Source organism: Crocodylus porosus, unplaced genomic scaffold (genome assembly GCF_001723895.1).
Source record: "Crocodylus porosus isolate Cpor-Errol unplaced genomic scaffold, CroPor_comp1, whole genome shotgun sequence".
Taxonomy (NCBI): Eukaryota; Metazoa; Chordata; order Crocodylia; family Crocodylidae; genus Crocodylus; species Crocodylus porosus.
Window position 1 is genome coordinate 18,659,747 of NW_017728943.1, and position 24,620 is coordinate 18,684,366.

Sequence of the window (24,620 nt, forward strand, 5' to 3'; positions counted from 1 at the left end):
CCAACCTGAGGTCTGGAGGCGTTCCCCTCGAGTCCGTCTGGCATCACAGTGGGGAAGTCCCAGTCCCTGCACAAGAAAACAGAGGTGAAGAATTGGTTAAAGAGGTCTGCTTTCTCCTCTGGTGCAACCACCAGATTGCCCAGAGAATCTTGCAGGGGCCCCACATTTCCGGTGCTTTCATCATAAAAATGATAAAATTCTTCAGCTCGTGTATTTGAACACAGGATATGAAATCAGAACATACATGAAAAAGGAAAAAGAAGCTTTATTCTGACTCCTGATGGGGAAATATCAAGAGCTCCAGAGTCTGGGGAGGGCTTGCAGCCCCTCCAAAAATGGGTGCTTATTGGAACTGTTCATGCGTTTTGCAGTATAAAGAATGGGGCTGTGTATCACGTGAGAGCAGGCTGTCCTGAGGGATTTCTAATGCTTCCATTCATGATGAACACAAGGGAGAAATGTACCCAAATGGCTTGTAACATCCAAAAGATTAATTTTGCATCTGAAAGAAAAAAGGCCAAAACTTTGAGGCAGGGAGGGTGCAGGAAGGGAAGGGGAACAGGTTTTCTATTTTAACACTACTAAAGCACTGTGGAGAAGGGCAGTACATAACACAGTATTGGGAAGAGAAAGTTTTAAGTGAGGACAAACCCTTCTTTTCGTAAATGCCTTGAAAGTGTTAGTATCTACATGCAGTCAAAGGAACCTGTTGTTTTTAAGATTTCCTCTAATACTTGGCTAGCCTACCTAGTAAACTGCATGAAACGTCTTGCACCTTTCTGAGAAAGATGAAGAGTTGAGCTGACAAAGCTCAGAATTCAGCCTGTGGTTCTAGGTAGCCAGTGTTTCAAACCCACTGTTTAGACCAGCCATTTGTGTCTAATTTTGACTCATGTATAGTACAAACGGTTAGTTTAGTATCATTGAAATGATGCCCCGAAGATACCTGTTACAGCATGTTGCAAGCAGTTCTGGCATGGCCTATCAGTCTGGAACAGTGTGATTTTCCTGAGGAAAATGTCACTGAAACTCCCTGTAATTCAGATTGGACTGAGATACTCAGGAGGCATCAGGAGCAGTTATTGCAACTTAAAATAACACAAGCAAGTAATGAAACACAAAATGTCTTAGATACTTGTCAGCCCAAGGGAGAGAGAGTTAAAGTGGAACAAATTCATAATATTGGCTTCATCTTTTGAGCATCCGCGGAGTCCATAATATTTTTGAGACTTCCCAAAATAGAAGAGAATTTATTTTAAATCTGCTCACAGCTGACTTACCTGCTCCTGCTGTTTGGTGACTATGTCTTTCTCTGCAGTATGACGTGAAGAACCATCGCACCTTTCTGAAGCGCACTAAATACGATGGCTTACACCTTGAGGATTTGTTCATAGGCAACAAAGTTACTGTGTTTTCCCGACACCTTTCCCTAGTTGACTATGGGGACCAGTATACAGCCCGCAAGCTGGGCAGCCGCAAGGAAAGGTAGGAAAATGCAGTTTTTGAAATTTTGCTTTATTTGCTACCTGAGAACATCACGTGAGCAAGTTTGTTCAAGTGGTTGCATTTGGCTGGAGGAATCAGAATTTCTGTAATTGATGCTAAAAGGGAGGGGAGGGCAAGAAATGGGTTTAGTGTTATTCTGCCTCTGAGGTGAGGGGCTCTTAAGCTTTGATAGCTGAAAGGGAAGAGAAAGCAACCCATCCCTGTAGTCAAATCTCTGATCTTTCCTCTTAACTGTTAAAACCCCCCAAACTCTTTACCTTAGGCCTTAACTGTTCTTTCCTCCAGTTCTGGGGAAAGAGACTTGGATCCAGCCACATCCACAGAAGAACCTTGGTGCCTAAAATATAACTTTAGGGGAGCATGGGCACCCAGGTTCCAGAGTGCAAGCCACAAAACCCCCGATCAGCTGTGTAGGCACCTGAGAGTCTCTAGGCACTTATGTTTTCCATTTAAGTTACTTAAGTGGTTAAGGTGCTGCTACTGAGCATTTCCAGGACAGCTGCCATTTTGGCTGTGTTGAGTGTGTCATCACCTATCTGATGCCTGATAAACTTAGGCAGTCCTGTGTTTGTCTCATCTGAGGCACCTGGTCTGAGACTATGGCCGACACTAATATCACTGAGTTCAGCACAAAGCACAGTAGCCATGACTGTAAACACAGAGAGATGAAAAAGAGGCTCCTAGCTATGTACCTTTCATGTAATAGAGCAGTGACAAGCACTTTTGAAGTGGGAAAACTGGGTTCTAGGCCCTGTTTAGCCTGAGGGTTGGGAACCCACATTTCTCCACACTCCTCCCAGGAGCATGGTAAACTGCCAAATTAGAGGCTGGGTTGGGCTGATACTATTTTCCACCCAGTTTGTTGAAACTGTATCATTGTGCAGCAAGATTAATGAGGCCAGTGAGACAGCAGGCAGGAGGGAGTGTGACTCTGTAGCCTAGTAATAAGGACGCTCCCCTGGGATGTGAGAGATCTGGGTTCTAGTCCTTGCTCCAGGGATTAAATGCATTTTGGATTAAAGAGTCATGGGATAAACTTGCTTGGGGAACAGTCCAGCCTTGCTACAGCTGTGTAAACCCACTGACATGCAGTTACACAATGCTTTTATGAGATCCAGTTGATTACAAGATCCAGTTGGCTGGGGTGATATGATCCTGGCACCCATTCCTGCCTGGGGCAGGGGGTTGGACCTGATGATCTGTTTAGGTCCCTTCTGACCCTAAATACTATGATACTATGATTACAGTGAGATGGCATGGTTGCAGCCTGGGGCAGAATTATGTTGGCAAGTATTGTGCATAAATTTTGAGAACATCTGGACTTCTGGGAGGGAAGCCCAGGCCTTGTGATCTGACAGCATCTACTCATCGTTTGATATGTACTGTACAGCAGAAAGGGGAGGGGGAGGCTTGTACCCGTTTTCTATTGCTCTTCCCATAAGACAGGAAGTGGGAAGGAAATGGGGTGTGGAGAGACCACCTGGGAGTGAAGACCTGGTCCCTTATATTAGCTCAAATTCATTTCGGCTGTGGCGGTGTAACCAAAGAGACCTTCTCTGGCTGCCACATTTGCCAAAAGCCCATCCCAGAGAAAAACAACACAAGTGAGAGATCTTAATAACTTAGGCCAGACTTTTTCTGTAGCTTACACTGGGATAAATCTGAATTGACTTAAGTTGTGTTACACTACATATATAACTAGGTAACCCAGACCAGAGTTTAGCTCAAAACCTTCAGAAAGAACATTGAGCATTGTTCTTTGATTGCTGTTCCAAATTCCAGAGAGCCTCATTTCATTTTCTCCTTGTCACCAAACTGGCTTGGAGTTGGTTTGCTTTCAGAGATCTCTAACCAGACCTAGGTAAGACTTTAAATTTAACATTTTAATCCAGACAATAGCAAAATACATTGATGAAATTGAAAGGCCTGATGAAGTTAAGATGCTGCCTCATCATTTAAAAGCATTGCCACCAATACTTCAGGAATAATCTTCTTAAATGGGGCCTCTGGGCATGTTGGCTACTGTTTGGAGGTGGAACAGGAGGGAAAACAGTGTGAGAGAATTTGCAGTTCAGAACTCCTGAGGTGTATTCCCATTCCCAGTCATCTCTTTGTGAGTCTGCACAAGCCTCTCAGGCCTGCCCTGTCTACAACCCTTGCACTGATGTAATTGTTTTGATTAAGGGTGTAAATATTTCCTGATGTACCGGCATTGGTACAAGAGCTAGTGTGTGGGTGCATTGTTATAACTTTGCCAGATAATGAAGTGGCAATACTAACGTCCTGGTACAGTACTGTCTCGCAGGCATGCTAAGAAAGTACAGGTTGGATGAATGGAGTATAAGGTGGATAGAAAACTGCATGGATCATTGGGCTCAGAGCCTAGTAGTCAGTGGCTTGAGGTCTAGTTGGCAGCCAGTGTCAAATGAAGTGCTCCAGGGGTCAGTCCTGAGGCTGTTTTTTTTCAATATCTTCATCAATGAGATGGAAGATGGCATAAAGTGTACCCTCAGCAAGTTTGCTGATGACACCAAGCTGGGGAAATAGTAGATACGTTGGAGAGTAGGGTTAGGATTCAGAGAGGCCTAGACAAGTTGGAGGATTGGACCAAAAGAAATCTCATAAGGTTAAATAAGGACTAGTGCAAAGTCCTGCGCTTTGGATTAAACTGATCCCATGTACTGGTACCGGCTGGGGGCTGCCTGGCTGGGCAGCAGCTCTGCAGAAAAGGATTTGGGGTTACAGTGGACAGTAAGCTGAATATGACCTAGCAGTGTGTCTTTGATGCCAAGAAGGCTGATGCCAAGAAGGCTAACGGCATACTGGGCTGCATTGGTAGGAGTGTTGCCAGCAGATCAAGGGAAGTGATTATTCCTCTCTATTCAGCACTGGTGAGACCACATCTGGAGTACTGTGTTCAGTTTTGGGCCCCCCACGACCAAAAGGATGTGGACAAATTGGAGAGAGTCCAGTGGAGGTCAGTGAAAATGATTGGGGGCTAGGAGTCATGACTTACGAGAAGCTAAGGGAACTGAGCTTATTTAGTTTGTAGAAGAGAAGACTGAAGTGGGGATTTGATGGCAGCCTTTAACTACCTGAAAGTTGGTTCAAAAGAGGATGGCTCAGTAGTAGCAGCTGACAGAACAAGGAGCAATGGTCTCAAGTTGCAGCAAGGGAGGTTTTGGTTGGATATTAGGAAAATTTTCTTGCTAGGAGGATAGTAAAGCACTGGAACCGGCTGCCCAGAGAGGAGGTAGAAGCTCTGCCCTTGGAGGCTTTTAAAAGCTGGCTAGACTAAACTCTGGCTAGGATGATCTAGTTGTTGCTGGTCCTACTTTGAGCAGGGAGTTGGACTAGATGACCTCCTGTCCCTTCCAACCTTAATTTTCTGTGATTCAGTGAACCTAGTTCATTAATATCTGGGTGGTTCATAACACCCTTAAGTTCATAGCAGGTTGCCTAGTTAAGGATGAGATGTTCAGGCAGGATTTTTCAAATGTGAGACTGTGCTTGGGTCAGTGGAGATGCACGTGCAAAACTCAGGCTGTTTTTGCAAGGGAGGGTGACATGTGCACCTCCAGCCTTCTGAAACTGGGGGTTTTGCTTTTGTAAATACAGTGAGCAAATGTGACTCCAGGTATATGCTGGGAATACAACTGATGTGTGAAAAGAGGCCAGTTTTTACAGAATCCCTTATCTGATTGTAATTGCAGTAACATCAGTCTTTCTAGAGACACTGGTAAGTTGAAATCTAGCTAGTTCCAAAAGATTACTTTAAAACAGCTTCAGTTCATACACCTCTCTTGCTCTCTCTTGCTCTTTCCTCTGTCCCAATTTATTTCTGTTGTTCTATACCATTTGACTCTCAAAATGCTCCCCCACACCTCTGCCCTTCCCATCATCTGGGAAACTATGCATATGGTCTGTGCAAACTATAAAAATTGCAGAGGTCACATAAGTAAAGGCAAAATTCTGTGAAATTCACATGGTGACCACAATTCACGGGGAAAAAAAGAGATTTGCCTTCCTCCTATTCCCCCTTGTCCGCCACCACTTCAAATGATTCACTTGTGATCTTAGGTGACTTATACTGCTAAGTAAAAGTTTTTTCTTACAAGTGTGTCCTTAAACAGAATATGTCTTTTAATACATTCAGTTACCATAACTGGTGTTTGAAAAATTATTAGCATGCTCACAGTAAACCAGACACACTGGGAGATTTTATTCATTTGGGAAGTCATTGGTGTGTTTCCAGGCCTATACCATAGCCAGTATTTCTTCCCATACAAAACTTAAGGTACTGTACTTGTAAAAGTTCTTAAATTTAAAATAAATGCATTTCATGCTCCTGACTACACTTTGTATTGTTTTTCATGTATTGCACCTGTATCTATCCTCTGCTTAGCCACTGTTCCCCTTTTCCTAGTGTCCACAAAAACTTACATTCAGACTGACTGTACAGTATAAAGCAGTTAAGCCTAATTTGAATTCCTTTTCCTCTGTTCCTAGCCATAACCATTCAGAAATACACTTGGGGGAGACAGACATGTAAAAACCCTAAAACGTATGACTAAATCTTGAAGTAGGTCTTATGAATCAAAATCTAATCTCAGAAATGAACCTCAGCATTCTGATTTATAACACTTTTTTTCTGCACACCTCCATGAAACGCTCGCTGAAAATGTTGAATTCTATAAGTCAGTGCTGGAAAAAAACCCTACCAGCAGATGCTCATTTTAGTTTGTACTGCTGGCCTTTAAATTAATTGCTTCCATATACAGTATTTCACTGCATACCGCTAACACTTAAGGATCTCTTCTCTAAACTTGAAATTAGCAAAGTAAATTACGTGATTTCCGGATTGAACAACCTCTCTCCAAGAACCTGCAGAACAAAAAAACCTTCCTAAAGAAAATGCTAACTTTGAGTTTAAGTGAAATTCTCCTTCAAACTACATTGCCTGGGTCAGTCTTATTTATTTAATTTACAATTTCTCTTAGACCTGGGTCTTGTTTGATCCACAGATCTGAGTAACCCTTAGGCTTGGGGGAGTTCAGATTTATTTCTGAACTCTGAAGCTCAGCTCTGGTTCCCTCTCCACTCCACCCAAAATGTCAGATATGTTTCCACCTCCTCCTTCTTGTTTCCTTTTCCCACTCTCTCCCTTCCCACTTACTATAAAGTCACTGAGTGATAAGCTGTGGGAAGTGTTGATTCTCAGGATAAGAACAAGTGGAATGGCATTTTGTCCATTTCCCCTAAATTCAGTGTGCTGTACTGCCAGTTAGAACAAGCTGGTGGTCATAAAGGTTCTCTTCCCCAGCAGGCTAGAAAATAAAAAACAAAAGTGCAGCCTTTGTTTTTTCTTATTAGAGGCACCACAATAAGGGAAACATTTGGCCTTGCATATCCTTTGTTACTGGAAACAGATTAAAGGATAAACTCCTCTGGAATATCATAGTATCCTGCATAGTTGTGGGACAGACAGTTAGGTAAATCGTCTGTTGGCTTGCAGGGTGAGCATGTTTGCTGACTTACCACCCAAAGAAACGCATATGCAAAATGTTTTTCATAGCCTTTATAAGCTTTTGTGCTTATTATTTATGATTAATAATGTGCTTAGTGCTGAGAGGTGTGCTTAGCACTGTACAAAACAATGGTAAAAAAAGCAGCCTTTGACCTGAAGAATTTAGTAGCCTGAAAGATAATTTCAGGGAATATGTATTTAGAAAGCGAGAGATGAGGGTGCTGCGTTTTTCGTTTTTCTTTTAACTCCCTTGCTATCAAGTTCAAAGTCAGTAAAATGGGGATGCTGACTTGTTTCTTCTTACCCTTTGTCCTGGCTTCTTATCTGGTAAGCTTTTTTGGGACATTGGCTGTATCTTACATGTTTGCACAGTGATACCTCAACCTCAGTCAGAGCCCTGAGATGTTGTTATAAGAATAATCTCTTTATGAGCATTTCAGAAAAAACAATTTTGGAGGAAGATTTCAATGTAGATAGGCTATGGGCATTTTGATTGGGTCCTTAATTAGGAGCAGGGTGACTAAGAAGGAAGAGGAAGAAATAAACTAAACAAAATGGTTGTACTGTGGCAGGGTGGAGGCAGGGAATATGATGAAAAAAGCCTCTGGCTTGTTACACTTTTTAAAAATTGAAGTAAGTTTGCATATAAACGGCCACTTCTGTCTATCTCAAGTGCTATGCATGCACAGGAAAATTGTGGTGTTATATCTCATAGTAAACAACAACTACATCCAGGACAGTACTCCCAAAGATCTGTGGAGTTTCAAATGTAAAAAGGACTTACTTCTGAGACTTGCAGACATTTTAGATTACACACTGGGACCTAGAGACAGAGAGCCCATAGAGGTTGCTGACCATCCCTTAGGCAAATGGTATGAAGGAAGGAATGAAAATGTTTTTACCACACATACAAGATGGGAGGTCATGGAAAACTGAGGCAGAGCTATTTGGATAACTGATTGGATATCTTTTTGTGTGATGGTGTTTTCTTTAAGTGTAATCCTTACCTTGGACTGGTTGTTTTGTGGCAAATGCAATGTTCTCTTTTTCAGAACACTGGCTTTGATTAAGCCTGATGCAGCACCCAGGATTGGAGAGCTAATTGATATCATTATTAATGCCGGGTTTACAATAACCAAGGCCAAAATGATGGTGCTTTCACGGTAAGGCTCTATGAACTTTTACTGTAGGACTGGAATATTACTTTTTTTAATTTCACTGTGTTTTCCTAGTTATTCCATGTTGTTCAGCATATTAAATTGATACTACCGAGTAATAAAGAAAGCAGTAATCTGTTTCATAATGACAATGTAGAGACCTTACAGTGTCTAGGTAATGAAAAAGTCCTGTGCAAATGTCATTGGGCTTACTGCAAGTGTGTAAATATATAATGTGTGCTTGAATAAAAATAGAGGTCATTCTTATAAATTCAGCACTCAGATGATGCTTGCTAGTAAGACATTTCTTTGCCTCCACTTTTAATTACCCAGTTGCCTAATGCAAGCTTGATTACTAATTATGGTACAGTTGTCTCAAGTTGATTAATTTGTTGCCTTACGATAAATCCACAATTTTAGTCTGTGTGCCTAGAACCAACCTTGCCACCTTCTGCAGCTGCTGTGGAAGTCCTTAGAGACAGCGCAATCTGTGTGGCTCTGCTGAGGGCAAGGGCAGGGCTGACCTGTACGTGGCTTCTGCTCCCTTGGTATGAATGTCTCTCGGATGCCTGGCCACTGGTGGCCAGAGAAGGCTAGCTGGGGAAAGAATGGATTTGGTGGATCTACCACAAAGGGGTTTGCCAGGATCCTTGCATGGCTACTCTACTGTGGTTATGCCACACCTATCTACACATCACCCCTGAGCAGAAAAATCACCTTATCTTTAAATATTCCATCTTTCCAAGAGTCCTACTCTAAGTCTTGTGTTTCCCATATGCCACAAAGAGGTATTCCCCTACCTTAAAGTTTTTTGGTCCTCCTAGGCAGTGGTAGCATAGCACATGGCTGCCTCTCTCTGTGATCACATGATGCTGTCTGCTACTGCACCTGACCCTACCATTGTAGTTTACAAATAGTCATGTATCTAATACAGAACCCCTTGCCTCCACCCGAATCTACATCCAGGCTTTCGGGTATCTTTGTGGGATCTTTTCTAGCCATTCAGTCTGCTCTTAATAAATGCAAACTATTCTGTGGTTTGGTATTCCGTCTTTTCACTCGCTTTGTCCTGAAGTAGTAGGCTCCTCCTTATTTCTGTGGGTGGATTTGTTCTATGATTGAAGGTTTGAGGTACATCTTTGTTTTGGATATGGCTTACTTTGAGGAAAAGAAATCCTAAAGGTTGAGATGAGATTTAAACTCCTTTTACTTTATAAGTGACTCCCTGCCTGTGTAGGGCTGTCAAAGAATTTTTAAAAATTAATCAAAATTAATTGAGAGATTAAAAAAACTAGTTGTGTTAACTGCACGGTTAGAATTGCAATTAAAACAATAATAGAATTCTTCCCCCCACCCCAGCACTGCTGGTGTCCCCCACTCCTGACCTGCAGCCCCCTGCACCCCCCCAGCAGCATTGCTTGGGGCTGCCTGGCCCTTGCTGCCCTCAAAGGGCCTCCCCCCACCATTCCCCTGTTGGAGGGGCAGGCACCTCACCCTGTCCTGCCACAGCCCCAGTGCTTGGATAGGTTCTCCCAGCGCTGGAAGGCACCCCCCCACACACACACATGTACACACACCCTAGACAGTCCCCAAGACCTCCAACCTCTGCTCCCCATCCAGCTGCTGAATCTGCTCCCAGGACCCTGCTTGGCTGCTTGCTGGCCATATGTATGTGCAGCCGGCAGCAGCAACAGGAGAGGTGCTGCTTTTCCCCCTAGCACCTGGAGCGCTTAACACATGTTAAAAAAAACAATGCAAAAATGAATGAACACATTAATCGCACGTGTTAACTGTCATTAATTGACAGCCCTAATAATGATTAATCATTACCTAGCACCTCATTAGACTATAATATTTAATGGCTCAATATATAAATGGTGACTTGATAATATGGAGTTTTTATGGGGCCTTCTATGTTAATCCATGATAATGCATCATAATTCTAATGGTAGCACTGAATTATTGTCACAAGCCGAGTGCCATGGTTCCCTGTACGCTTATTTGTCCAGAGTAGCATTGGCATCTGCTGCTTTCTTTAAAGGGGATTATTGCTGACATTTGCCTGGAAAACTCTGTTAACTTGATTCACACCACCTGTAAAAAAACATTGCTTAGGTATGAAAGAAAAGTCAGACATGTGCTGTGAAAGGCCAGTTCTTCTGTCTCCTCAGTTAATCATGCCTCAGTCCAACCCACTATTCAAGATAAATCCTGCTTTCAGTGCTCTATGAGTCCAGCTCTGCTGAGACTAAATGCAGAAGGGGGTTAGATTTTGGACAGCCAGTCCAGTTTTGTAATTACTGCAATAACAATTTTCCTTGACTAAGCATTGGAGCCAGGGATATGTGTGGTTTAACTGTTCACAAATATTTGTTCAGGTTTATAAATGATATTGCTTAAGACTGTCTTCATACCCTTTTGCAGTTTGCTTTCCATGAATATTTTAGTCAGTGCGCTTACTGGAAGGAAGTTTTGCTGAAACAGTGGATTCTGAACATGTATTTTAGAATATTTGTGGGAAGTGGGTTTTATTTCATTTTAGGAAAAACCTTCAGTTCCCTCCCTTAGTAAGCAGAAATGTACCTTGTAGCCTGCATTTCTGATCAAAAAAACTCAAATTTTGAATGTCTATTACTTTGTGAACTACAACCTACAGGTTAAAAATTCCTCAGCAAATAATTCTGACTAACACGGGAGAAAATTATGATCTGTTTACAGATACACGAAGAGTGATAGAAATGAACTTTTTCAAATATATGGGTCGCTATACAGAAATTATTCCTCTACTTTGAGTAAGGACTGGAATATTAGACTCGGGAACTGTGCCAGTGATTCTCAACGAGGGTGGTGGGAGAGCCTTTCAAAGGTGCTGTGCAATGTTAGCAGTGTTACATGTGTAAACATGATTCACATGTAAACCTAGAGATTTCCATAGTGTTAAAAACCTCCTGATCTGTTGTGGTCTTTCTGAATTCTTTGCAACAGAAGTATTGTCCTATTATTTTTCTGTAGTCGAAACACAAAAGAGCTGGCATTTTTCTGAGGGGTGCCTCAAGTCTTAAAGAAGGTTGAGAGCCACTGGACTCATGTGTAAGTGCAAGTGTCTGATGTGATCTTTCTCCTCCTTCCCTGTCTTTGTAGAGGGTAATTTACAGACAGGCATGTTGTACACTGAAGAGAATTTGCCGGCTGATGTTAGAAACGATCATTTGTGAAGGCCAGGATAGTGCATTAGATCAAGAGCTGCTAGAAGTGAGTGAATTGTGGTGAAACCCACACATTTTAGAGAACAGTGTTTGGAAACTTCAACCTTGTTTTCCCCCATTGGTACTTGAGGCTTTTGTAACTGGCATTTGGCTTGCTGACCTTTCCTCACCGAGTAATCTTCACTGCAACTCTTTAACTTAATGGTGAACTCTGCACCTAGGCCATGAGCTTGGAGCTACGCTGCTTCACCACAGCAGTTGCTCCCCTTTCCAGGAGTTTGGATTTCTCTGTATCACAGCTTCATAATGGGCTGCTCTCCAGGGTTCAGAACAAACCAACACCCATTACAATTTAAAACCTAAACCTGTTAAATTGGATTTGGGATGTAGCAGAGCACTTTAACATCCCTTATGAATTTGGTAGCTACTCTATGTGAAGAAGTCCTAGTGGAATCAACTTGCATCGTGCAGCAGTTACAGAGCATACACCTCAAAGCAAGGAGGGAAGGAGGTTGCTAGCTCTAGCTGATGCTGTTGTAAGAAAATCACTGGCTGGTAGAACTGAAGTCCACAGTACATTCAGTGCAGCTTGTAGAACCAACTAACTCCCTCTGGTACCACTGACAGTATTGACATAGTGGAACAGTTCACAGCATGGGCTGCAGATTGCCTAAGAAGTTGAGTAGATACTTAACTGGCTAGCATATACTGATCTCCATAATGCTAGTTATATCTCTAGTAGTACCTGAGCTAGCTAGTCACTTCAGCGTTGACATGCTGTTAGACTAGCTTATTTACTTTGTAAGCTTGGGGATTGCTTCAGTACAGTAGTGCAGACAGGTGTAAAAACCCCATATGTGGCAATTAGTGTGTTCCCATAGGGAAAATGTAAGGCCATAGCAAGTTTCCAAGTGGAAAGGTAGTGGGGGAAAACACCTCTTCCATCAACACTGAGAAGTGTAAAGTGCTTCATCTGGGGAGGAAAAATCCACAACAAATTTACAACCTTGGTGGTGCTACTTTAACTAGCACCATGTCCGAAAAGGACCTGGGGATCATAACTGACCATAAAATGAATATGAGACACCAGTGTGATGCTGCCATTAGCAGAGCAAGTAATACCCAGGCATGCATCAACTGATGCATCTCAAGCAAAACCAAGGAAGTGATTCTCTCGCTCTACTCGGCATTGGTGAGGCTGCAGCTGGAGTTATTGCATCCTGTTCTGGGTGCCACACTTCAACAAGGATGTGGAGAGAGTCCAGTGAAGGGTCACTTGTATGATTAGAAGCCTGAAGAGCAAGTCATATGAGGAAAGGCGGACAGATACAGGACTGTTGAGCCTAGAAAAGAGAAGATTTGGTGTGGGGGTTGGTGGCAGCTTACAGATATATCAGGGGTGAGCATCAGGGGCTAAGCAAACAACTGTTCAGCAAAACACCTCAGGGGCAAACCAGGAGCAAGTTAAACTCATAGAAGGTTTCAGACTGGATATTAGGAAAAACTTCTTCACAGTTTGTGTGACCAGACTCTGGAATAGACTCCCAGTGCGGGTGACTTACCCTGGAGATCTTCAAAAGGAGACTGGATGCACACCTTGCTGGGGTTATTTGACCCTAGCAATCTTTCCTGCCCAGAGCAGGGGGGATGTACCCAATGATTTCACAAGGTCCCTTCTAGCCCTAAACTGCTGTGAATCATCCTTTTCCTCATTTTCACCTCTTTTCTAGAATTGGGAGAGCTTTAATGCATTCAGATGCATCTGCAAACAGAAGCTAAGGTGCAAAAAGTTCTATGGCTTAATAACCCAGTCTGACAAAAAAGGGGTTTGGGGAAGTAGTCCAGTTACAGTAAGAAAGTTATGGGCAGATATGTAGTGTATCATCATGAATGTATTTCCAACCCGAGTCTCTAAAATAACAAACATTATGTAACCTAGGTGGCAGCCCAATAGTTGCCACCCCTGCCCAGTATCACGGATGGTGTGGTGAGAGTGGGGCAAGGCTTCCGGCCAGCACCACTTTACTTTCCAGCTGGCCCCTGCTCTCCACAGAGCAGCCTGTGGTCCCAAGAAGGTCTAACACTTAACTAATTTAACTATTTACACTTTATTTACAAAACAAGAATAATAGGAAAAGTTATTTACAAGTGAACTTAAATGGCATAACCAGAATCACAAAACAAACCAGAATGCATTAGTCAACCCTTGATTCAAGAACCACAGGTAGGGTAACTGGCAGCTTTCAGCCACTGCCGAGATGCTACCACAAGGAAGCAAGGTGTTCACTTCCAGCAGCTCCAACAGGCTTCCCAGTAAGCGACAGACTGCAACAGTGTAGGCTCTTTGGTCTGCAGCAATCAAATTGTATTAAACCCCAACCCCCCCAAAGAGGCTGAAGGGTGACCCTCCATGACAGCTGACAAGGCAAGCAACAAGCAACAGAGTAGGCTCCTGCAGCAATCGGCATGACCCAAGCACAAAGCTCAGGGACTCCATCCAATGACAATCAGCTGCAGAATAACGGACAGGACTGAGTCCCCTCTGAAGCAGTCAGTGGCAGAGGGTCAGCAGCACAGGCAGCTCCCAGGAGTCATTGCTCTAAACCCTTGCTCCAGTTGATTGGCTGGGCACCCCACACACCTCGCAGCTCGCCAGTCCCGCTCTGAGTGCCAGCCTGTGGCCTGAGCTCCCAGGGACCTTTGTCCTGGTGCTCTGCTGCTCCTCAGGATCCCAGTGCCTTGCCTGCTGCTGTCCTGCTTCCCCAGGAAAGGTAAGGGGTTTACTCAACTCACCGGCCCAGCTCTCTGCTCCAGATAAGGATGCCTTCTTGCTCCTGGCCGCTGCTTCTTCTCTGCAGTGGAGTGGGGAGCCGACTGCTACCCCTAGCCTCCGAGATGCCCAGCACGTCCAGCCCACTGCGATGGGGCCTTGGGGCACCAGCTCCCTGCCCCAAGCCCTGGCTGCTGCTCTCTCTTTGCTGCAGGGCTGGAGGCATGGCTGACTGCTTCTGCCTTCTTCTCTTGGGGCCTACGAGGCTCTTCAGAGGGGTCTCTCTGCTCCTCTGCTGGGTCAGCTCTCCCCAGCTCTTCTTAGTCTTCCTGCATCATTCCCTGGAGTCACTGTCAGCAGCCCGCACATGCCAGTTCAGCTGCTGCTTTTATCCCTTCTGGCAGTCCCTCCCTGGGTTGCAAACCGGCCAATCAGGGCTCAGCGTGGCTGGCCCCCAACTCCAGCCACCCCCCTTCCATGTGAATGAGGAGACTGAAAACCCCTTCTTTCAATTGGCTTCTCCTTTTCCAGAGGGCTGGGCTCTCCTGCTCCACCCTTGGGATCGCTCAGAATTCACCAGCACTGCTTCTAGCCCAGGGTAAGTATCTCACACCAATCTGGTGAGCCCACATTGGCAGTCTATTACAATTATAAGGAAGGTGACTCTGATGCTCTTGTTTGCCTTTTCCATAATACCAGAACATGGGAAGAGCCAGTGAATTTGAAAGGCAGATTTGCTATACAATATCATCAAAGCCAAGAGCGTAGGAGGATTCACACTAGAAGGATTATTTATGTGGCTAAAAACAGTATTAGCAGTTGTGCTAACAATAGTAAAAGATGTGGAAGCATACAGACTCTTTTACCTCCGGGCATAAGCAAACCCACAAACTGTTGGGAAGAAACTACTGTAGAGGCATATTAGTGAAGAACTGTTCATGTATGTCTTACATGTTTGTTTGGTCTCTTCTAGAAAAGAAGCAATGGATTTCTATGTAGACCATCAATCCAGGCCTTTTTACAAGTAGGTACTTATTTTTTTAGGTTAATATGATCATTAACTGTGGGGGGGAGGGGAGGAGAGAAAACATCATGGTGAGCTTTTATTATGTGACACTGTAAGATAATGGCTAACCCAGACCTGGTCTTGATTTGCAAGGGCCCCATGTAAAGTATTGCGTGGAACCTCATTCAGCTTTCCCTAGAGCACTATACCTCTCAGCTGATGGATACCTGGCTCCACAGCCTTCTAATGCTGATTAAGCTCCAAGGAATGCATCCACCTTATGAGGAATGAAAATGGTCTGAACTGGGGAGGGGACTCAACATTTAGAAGGCAGCATCTTCAGGCACAGAATGGGACTTGCAGGCAGTGACAGTTGGAGTGGAATGACCAGTTTTGGATACCGATTTGGCAGCAAATGCCCCAAAGTGTGATTTCTTGCTTGCAAGCATGCCCTCTTGTAGGGCTAGTCCTAAACAAAAAGCAAAACTCTATGGGGTCTCTGTACTGCTTTATATATTGAATGCATTATATACTTGATCTCTCCATAAGTGACTGAATGAATATGCATATAGACAAATTCACCCTTCTAAAATACTGAGTTCCATAATACCAAGAAGCTTCAAACAACAAATCACTCTTTCCACTCCTGGATTTTTCCAAGCACATGTCTTCTCAGTCTTTGTTACCTTTTAACATGTTCGAGGCAAGGTTTTTCCTGTCTTTGTGGCTTATGCAGCATTGAACATATTGCTTGTGCTAAACAAGTAATAATTTGTGTGTGTATGCATGCAAGAGTTTCCAGAGGCATTGCATTCAAGTAAGGTAAATGCTGTTTGTTGATCTACATTTAGAATTTGTTTGGCTATGAAAGGAGGTCACAATGAAGGCAAGGTTGCTTGACATACATTCCTGAGTCTAGATCTAGGTTTACAACTCTTACATAATTTACCTGGGTGAGGTCAACCCAAAGGTTTCTACTTTTTGTCATGCAGGGACTGTAGGTTGTAATGACGGAATTTTAAAGGCCCAATTTCAGGATGATCTTTGGGTTCCTGAGCCTCAGGAGTATAATTGGCAGGTTTCTTCTGGCAGCAATAGGTGGAGATGGTTTCCTTCTTTCCATGGAAAAGGAAATGATCCAAGGAAACATTTGACCATTTTGTAGAGCATCAAGGAACTCAGCTTGTCATCTTTTTTCCTTTCCCAAGTTAATCTGCTTGGATAGGTTCATAAATGAACAAGAATTCTGTTTGCAATTTTATTCATGGCTGGCTAAACTAATGGCAGTTATCTGAGAAACTGTGAGCTGTCTATTCACTGTGTTTATTTTGTCTGTCATCCAGAGCTCTGACTGCCTGGTATTTACTGGACAGTATTTTTTCTTTGCATTGTAGTAAGAGAACAAAAAAAATATCCAAATGCTAATAAAAATGTTAACTGTCATACCTGATTGCTTTTAGCATTTCATTAGTGATTTATTATAGTGTCTTTATAAACAGTCCTCTCAGATTTAATTGGCAAACTTGATAGTTAATGAAAGTCTACTGAATAGTAGGAAAAACTATTATTACTTCTTGAGGAAGTAAAATGAAATATTAAAGGATGTTTAATTTCATATTTTGTAAAAAGCATTTGGAGCTTGTCAGAAATGATATTGCCTCCCATATGTATAAATCTGTAACCCTAAAATGACTGAGTAAAAATGTTTGCAATTTTCTAATTCATTGTGTGACAGCATTATGCTGTACAGAGCTTAAGAATATGTGAACAGGTTATTAAAACTTGTGGCATACTGCATATGTTCAAAAGGCCAGCGATAAAGGTACACTTAATGAAATAAGTTTGAACTCTCCCAATTTTGGGTTTTTTAACCATACAATCTGTACAGTCTCCCAAAATCAGTCTCTTCCCCAAAATCTCAAGATTTCTACACTGTCAAAAATGTTATCACTTTGATTAAAAACCTACAAACCACTTTCTTTTCTCTCCTTTGTGTTTCCAACGGTATGATGTCTTCTCATTCTGGCTCTTACATCCCAAAGTCCTCAGGTGCCTTATCTTTTTGCAGCATCGAGCAAATTGCCTGTACTAAACATATGAGGATAATTATATAGATATAAAAAAACACAGAATATAACATACAAGTCTTTTATAGATATAAAAGACATACAATATACATATTGTATTATTTGCTGCCTCACTATGTTGTTATGTTCAATTCAGAGTAAAGCCAATAGGATAGAATAGGCCCTTTGTTTCTATGTTAGTGAGGGACAGGAGTTAGATGCAAGTCCTCTGATAGTGGAGTAGGGAATAGGAATTTTGATGTGAATATATTCTTGGTAAGGAAGATGAACAGGTTGTGTGCAAATCTTGTATGGGAGCTTCATGTGGAAGGAACAGATTGGGAAATACACTACTCTGAGTAATGAGTACGCTCGTGACATCCACCATTGCTCATGTCTGTGGGCATTCTTCTGAAGTCTGGTGCTACCCACCACTTTGTGTTACAACTTTTACTATGAACTGATGTACTTTTGCTGCAGCATTGATGAGGTTTGTGCACTGGGGTCAGAGCTGGTGGTGTTTTTCCTTCTGAAGAATTCATTACTGCCTTCTCTCTGTATTTTGTAGTGAGCTTCTCCAGTTCATTACAAGTGGTTCCATTGTTGCCATGGAGATTTTAGGAGATGATGCTGTGTCTAAATGGAAGATGTTACTGGGACCTGCAAACTCTGGTGTGGCACAGACTGAAGCTCCAGATAGTATTCGAGCCACATTGGGAATAGATGGTATAAGAAATGCAGCTCATGGCCCTGACTCTATTGCTTCAGCAGCTCAAGTAAGATTTTAAATATATTAACTTTGTTCATTTACTGAGTTGTATCACGATTCAGTGATTGGGCTGCAGTTGGTACAGAAATCCCAATGCTATTTTTTCATTTGAATGTAGTGCTGATTTATGCATTCTGCATAGTTATATTTGTAGAAAGAAGTCTTATCTCCAGCGCAGACAGCTGCAGAGTAAGCTATCTTTATGCTACCCTGTCTGTGCACTTCTGCTCTGATTAGAAGAGACTACGCTTGAAAAATTTGTCTAAGACTAGGAATCTAGCCCTTCTATTATTTGCTGTATGCAGTACACATAAAGTCCTTTTGTATACTGTAGACTTCATAGCCCATCACTCTAAATCCTGAAAAGCAAGAAAATTGGGTTCTAAATCATTCAGTACCACCTGTGCTCCACTTAGGCATTCTCCTTCATCATCCCAGCTACTTACTTTCCCTCCATCACCCACAACTCATATCTCTCTGGCATCATCCTGAACAATCACTAGCTCCCGTTGAACTTCAGCCAGGTTTGCTATAGATATAGTTCTGTGTTTTGAGTAGGAGTGACTCATTTCAGGTAGCTTTTTATGTGGCTTTGTATTGGGGTGTGAGACACAGGGTGTCATTTCACATCAACAGTTTACAATCTACTATTTTCTGTGATGCTTAGGAAAAGCTATGGAACTAGATAGATCTGTGTTACCAGTACTGAAGTATAAATGATGATAAGTGATATTTGCATGTTATGGGTATTTGTGTTTACAACTGTGGGGCTAAAGATTGCATTTTGGTCAGTATGAAGGTTTGCTGGGCACTTTAGTTGGCTGAATGGTTTGTTTGTTTCCTTACTTCGTTTGCCTTCCACCTAAGCAGTTTACTACTGGACCAAGAAGAGAGATGAACAACTTTGTCCTGATCACTGGGGTATACTCAGGTCTGGGATACTCAGCTTCAAGTCCCTGCTCCAGTAAATGTTTAATTACTTATACAAAATGGGACAGGCTCCATTGAGAGAGGTTGAGGGACTTGCCTGAGGACTCATCAGGGATGGTGGGGGGCATGATCTAAACCAGGTGGAGCAGGATCTAGAACTGAGATATATGTATATGTGTGGCCTGTTGGTGAGGGCAGAGTCAGTCTCTTCCCCTCTCCTTTTTCCTTGGTCCAGTGTCAGGCTGCTTAGTGCAGCAGCACAAGCTGTGAGGTAAAGAGACAGTTATTCAACCACTCATCCACACGGCACTTCACACAGCCCAGTGTCCTAAGATCTGGAATATTGGCTGTCCTGAGGTCTGTCTGGTTTGCATAGAAATTCTATCCTGGAGCTAAAAAATCAAGAACTTTTTTCAGCTATTTTGTTGGTCTAATAAAACATATCACATCTACCCAAAGAACCTTGCGAACACAGTGATACACATTTATAGGCAAGTCTAGCAAAATAATTACACAGGAATAAAAAAAGAGAAAAAGCAGCTAGGTTTTTCAAAGTAATTACCCAAATATAACAAGGAATGGTCTTTTTAAAAATAATTAAACAGGCACATTAGAACAGCATTTTTATCGATGGTTATTTCTCTAAAATCCCATGCCAGATATCCTTAGCCACAGCCTTTGGCTCCAGAATATGGTATTGTTATCCTTCTAGTGTACGCTGGCAGAGAAAGAGATTTCTCGACTCTCAACTTTAGCTCATTGAGCTAACATGGGAAAATCTAAATTTGACACGATTGTATCTGAAACGTACTACTACTTAACTGAGAGGCAACTCAAGAAGCTCTGAGACTGTTATACAAGGTAAAAAATCTGATGATTTTGGTAGTGTCTACAGGTTATTATTATTTCCTTTTAAAAGAAATCCATTGAATTTCTGCACTGAAGATGGCTAATAGTCTAATTGGCTATATCAAGGGAAATTAGCTAATGTTTGCTCACAGGTTGTTCTGACTACCGTAGATGATGAAGGTGGAAGAAGCCATGAAACTAGCAGTGATAAAAGAAGGCAAAAGCAACAGTTAGGAAAAGACTTGGGAAGAACTTGTGTTGCAGGATGTCAGGCTTTGAGGACACTATGTTGATGCAGAGCTATTCTCTTGATTTACCCAGGTATCTGGGCCAGGTCAGAGCCCAAATTCAGAAAGATTAAAGGTAGAGAAGATTTAAAGAAAGAGGAGTCAGCCAAGAAATTCAAACAAGTTTTGTTACTTATTAAGAATAAAAGAATTCTCAGAGGAGGGATTGAGGTCCAGTGTGCATACTAATCTTGTATGTATGTGCATGCTGTATTAAGAGCTAAGTGGGGATTTCACCCATTCATTTACGGAAGAAGATGTAGTGTCAGAAGAAATGAGATTAAAGATGCAGAGAAGGGAATGGATTTGTAGGGTAATATGAAAGTTAGAATAATTTTGAACTAAATACAGAAATGTAGGAAGAAGTGGTGTCAGGAGACCTGACTAGGGCAACAGCATAGTTCAAAATGTAGCTAAGGCAGGAAATATGCCTGTAGCAGTGGTGCTAGGGAGAAAAGGGTACATTTTAAAGAGAAAATATTCTCAGCCCCAAATAAATGAATTAGACTGTCTTTTATGACTCAAGATGTCTCAAAATACTGCTTGTACTAAAGATCTGAGACATACCGTTGACTGAATAGTGCTAAAACATTTTCATTTGGAATTGTTTTCAGGAACTGGAGCTGTTCTTTCCTTCAGGTGGAGGTCGTGGACCAGCCAATAGTGCAAAATTTATAAATTGTACATGTTGCATTATTAAACCTCATGCTGTTAATGAAGGTATGTACTGTGGGGTTGATTCCTTAATGAAACATAAAAACATAAGAAATGTCATACTGGGTCAGGCCAGTGGTCTGTCTAGATTGGTACCTGGTTTCAGAGTAGCAGTAGTAGATGCTAGAGGGAGAGTGCTGACCCAGCTGGATCTAGAGTGATCTGTCCCCTATTCATTACCCTCCCTGGCATCCACCATTATTGGTTTAGAGATGCCAGAGGAAACATCTCCAACTGTTCTGTTAAATAGGTATTACTAGATCTATTGTCCATGAATGTGTCTTGTCCATTTTTGATCCTGGCAGTGCTGTCTGGTGGTACCTCTACCACCTCCTGGGCAATAAATTGTGCAAGTTAACTATGGATTGTGCAAAAATTATTTTATTACTTTTGTTTCTGTTGTTAGTTTCTCATGTTAGTTAGTTTTACTTTCTCTTGTCTCCTACTAATTTCAGTTGGTATGCCCTAGTTCTAGTATTCCAGGATTTGGTGAACAACAATTCCCTGTTCATTTGACCCACACCTTTTGTGATTTTTATAGACTTCTCACATATTCCCCCTCAGACTTCTTTTCCAAACTGAAGAGTCCTAGCATTCTTTTAGTCTCTCTTGATATGGCATCTGCTCCACACCCCTCATATTGGTTGCCCTTCTCTGTACCTTTTCTTGTTCTACTTTATGCTTTTTCAGGTGTTGGAACCAGAACTGCACACAGTATTCAAGATGTGAGTGCACCATCAATTTGTATAATGGCATGATAATGATCTCTGTTTGTTTTCCAGTCCATTCTTAATGATGCTCAGCATTTTATGGACTTTTTGTTTGCCACTGCACACTAAGCTGATGTTTTTAGAGAATTCAGGGTCTGTTTTCTGACCTTGTTTCGGGAACTGGAGTTGTTCTTCCCTGCAAGTGGAGGTCATGCATCAGAACACCTAGTTCATAACCCAGCCCTGTGTATGGGTCATTGAGGTTATTTTTTCCCAGGTACATAACCTTGCACATGTCAACATTTGAAGTTCATCTGTCACTTTTTTCCCCCACTCGCTTAGCTTGGTGAGATCTTTCTGTAGCTCCTCGCCATCAGCCTGGGACTTGATTACCTGGCATAATTTGGTGTCATCCGCAAACTTGGAGATTTCACTGTATACCCCCACTTCCAGGTCATTGATGAAAATGTTGAACAAAATAGAGCCCAGAGCAGATCCCTGCTGGACCGCACTTTTGACATCTCCCCATCCTGAAGAGTAATTATTTAGCTGTACCCTTTACTTCCAATCTTTTAACCAGCTCTCAATCCACAAATGGAAGCTTTCTTCCAGTTCTGTGACAATGCCGGGTTTTTTTGGTGAGGGACCTTGTTGAAACCTTTTTGAAAGTCAGCTGGATCTCCCTTTTCCATGTGTTTATTAACACCCTCAAAGAACTCCAAGAGATTGGTGATGCAGAATTTCCCTTTACAAAAACCGTGCTGACTCCTCCCCAGCAGATTATATTTGTCCATGTGACTGATGATTTTGTTCTTTATTATATATTGTACCAACTTGCCAGGCATGGAAGTGAGACTCACTGGACTGTAGTTCCCAGGATCACATCTGGAGCCTTTTTTTGAAGATGAGTGTTATGTTGCCAAATCACTAGTCCACCAGCACAGAGGCCATTGTAGCAATAGGTTATGGTCTATTGCCCATAGTCATGCAATTTCATCTTTGAGCTCCTTCAGAGCTCTCAGGTGAAAACCACCTGATCCTGGTGACTTACTAGTATTTAGTTTATTGATTTGTTCTAAAACATCTTCTGCTGTCACTTTAATATGGTCTAACTCTTCAGACCTATCCACTGGAAAGGACTGATCTGGCATGAGAATTTCCCCAGTATTTTCTGCAGTAAATACTAATGCAAAGAACTTATTTAACTTCTCTGCTATGGCCTTATCATCCCTGAGTGCACCTTTTACATCCTGGTCATGTAGCTGGCTCCCTTCTTCTGGTATGTTTTTAAGAGCTTTTATTATTATCTTTTCAGCTCCTTATTTGGCCTGCCTTATTTCACTTTTACATTTTACCTGTCAGAGTTTGTGGGCTTTGCTGTTTTCCTTATTTGGGCATGCCTTACATTTTTTGAAGGATGCATTTTTCATTGAATGGCCTCCTTAACTCTGCTGTTAAACCATGCAGGGGTTTTTTTGGTCTTCTTGGTACCCTTTTGATTTGTGGAATACAGTTTTCCTAAGCCTCTAATATAGTATTTTTAAACAACTTCCAAGCTGCTTGCATGCCTGTTATGTTTTTGACTGCTCCTTTAAACTTCTTTCTAATGTCCTCTTTCCATGTAACTTCCTTTTCTAAAGTTGTATATCAGGGTAGTGGAATGTTTTGATTTACTCCCTCCTGCTAAAATATTGAATGTGATTGTTATGGCTGCTATTACAGAGTGGCTCACTAGCAGAAACCTCTTGATTGTTACTTGGGATTAAGTCTAGAAGTGAATCACATTGACATCATTATTTAGAAGCGTAAGGGTCTGCAGAATCGGACACACTGTAGGAGTGCACAGTATTTTGCCTTAGTTTGTGTATTCTCTGTACCATTTTGAGACACCAGCAGCAGGGTTTATTCACCATTAGTTCAGAATAATGGAGAAAAAACCCAAACAAATAAACATAAATCTTCCAATAGAGTGTCAATCAGATTCTGTAACAAAGTCTCTGCTGGACAAGCAGGCTGTAATAGACAGGAAATAATTATGACCATTTTTGATGTCTGCTGATCTGTGTGCACTATGGTTAAATTTGCAGTTCTTCCAGAGTGGGTGCATGTTTATAGCTGAATTACATTAGTGAGGTAATTAAAATAAAATAGTAAATGAACAAAGACCTTTGCTGAATGCAATAATCTATTTAAGTTATAGTTCTGTTTACTGTAATGATATCACATTATACACTCTGTGCTGAGAAATGTTGAGTCCCCTCATCACGTAATTATTTTAATACTTGATATTCAAGTGTGACCACAGCTAGATGATTCAGTTTTCAGTCCACAGCCTTCAGGGGCAGGAGAACAAAGAGGAGCAATATCCAAAGTTTAATAACATGTCCCCACTCTCATGTGTAAAACTATTTATATAGAGAATAGATATTGTCACTCCTGATATTTCATAGATCTTCCTCAAGCCATCAGTAGGTCCCACAATAGACTGTCACAAAAGTGTAAGAAGAAGGATAGGATGTGGCAATAGTGGTCTCCAGGCCTTTTGCTCCTCAAGTGGGATATCAGGACAGTTTGCTACACAAAGCATTTTCTTAAGAAAGCATCTTGCACTTGCTACTGATAAAGAGAAAGTTACCTCTGCAAGGCCTTGTATAGTATCTGCTACTGATGATATCTTTGCTATAAAGCCAAGACACAGCAACACTCTCCTCTTACAGAACTGACATCAACAGTAGCTTGGACTGTGTTTGTATGTAGTTATAAATGTTTGATGGGGGACAACAAAAAGTAGTTTTATCACAGCAAAATTGGCAGATACCTGAAACTGAGTTTGAAAGTTACAGAGCTACGGGCCTGAGCCAGGCTGTTAAGAGTTTTAAGACATTTTACCCAGTGAAGCTCCAGCTACGCTTTTAATGAACTATCAGGTGATTCTTATCCCTTTTAGTGTCTCTTGGCCATCTGCATGCGGGGTGTGATCCCTTCCATTCCCCCAAGTCCTTCTGAAGGGCAAGTCCAAAAATATGGGGGGCTGCTATAAATCCTTGTGGAAGAACTGTCCACATGAGTTGGGCTTTATGGAAAGTATCTGGATCCTCCCATTCAAAAGCAAACAATTTTTGA

General features: G+C 42.0%; 1 protein-coding gene across 3 annotated transcripts in view; it reads left to right on the top strand.

Annotated features, from left to right (window-relative positions):
- Positions 1 to 24,620, top strand: part of NME7 (NME/NM23 family member 7) — a 144,020-nt gene that overhangs the window by 51,858 nt on the left and 67,542 nt on the right. For all 3 annotated transcript variants that reach the window (XM_019548833.1, XM_019548831.1, XM_019548832.1), the window contains exons 3-7: positions 1,319 to 1,485; positions 8,086 to 8,196; positions 15,140 to 15,190; positions 17,807 to 18,014; positions 20,688 to 20,793. In XM_019548833.1, the coding sequence (XP_019404378.1) occupies positions 1,319 to 1,485; positions 8,086 to 8,196; positions 15,140 to 15,190; positions 17,807 to 18,014; positions 20,688 to 20,793 (643 nt within the window). The remainder of the gene's footprint in view (positions 1 to 1,318; positions 1,486 to 8,085; positions 8,197 to 15,139; positions 15,191 to 17,806; positions 18,015 to 20,687; positions 20,794 to 24,620) is intronic.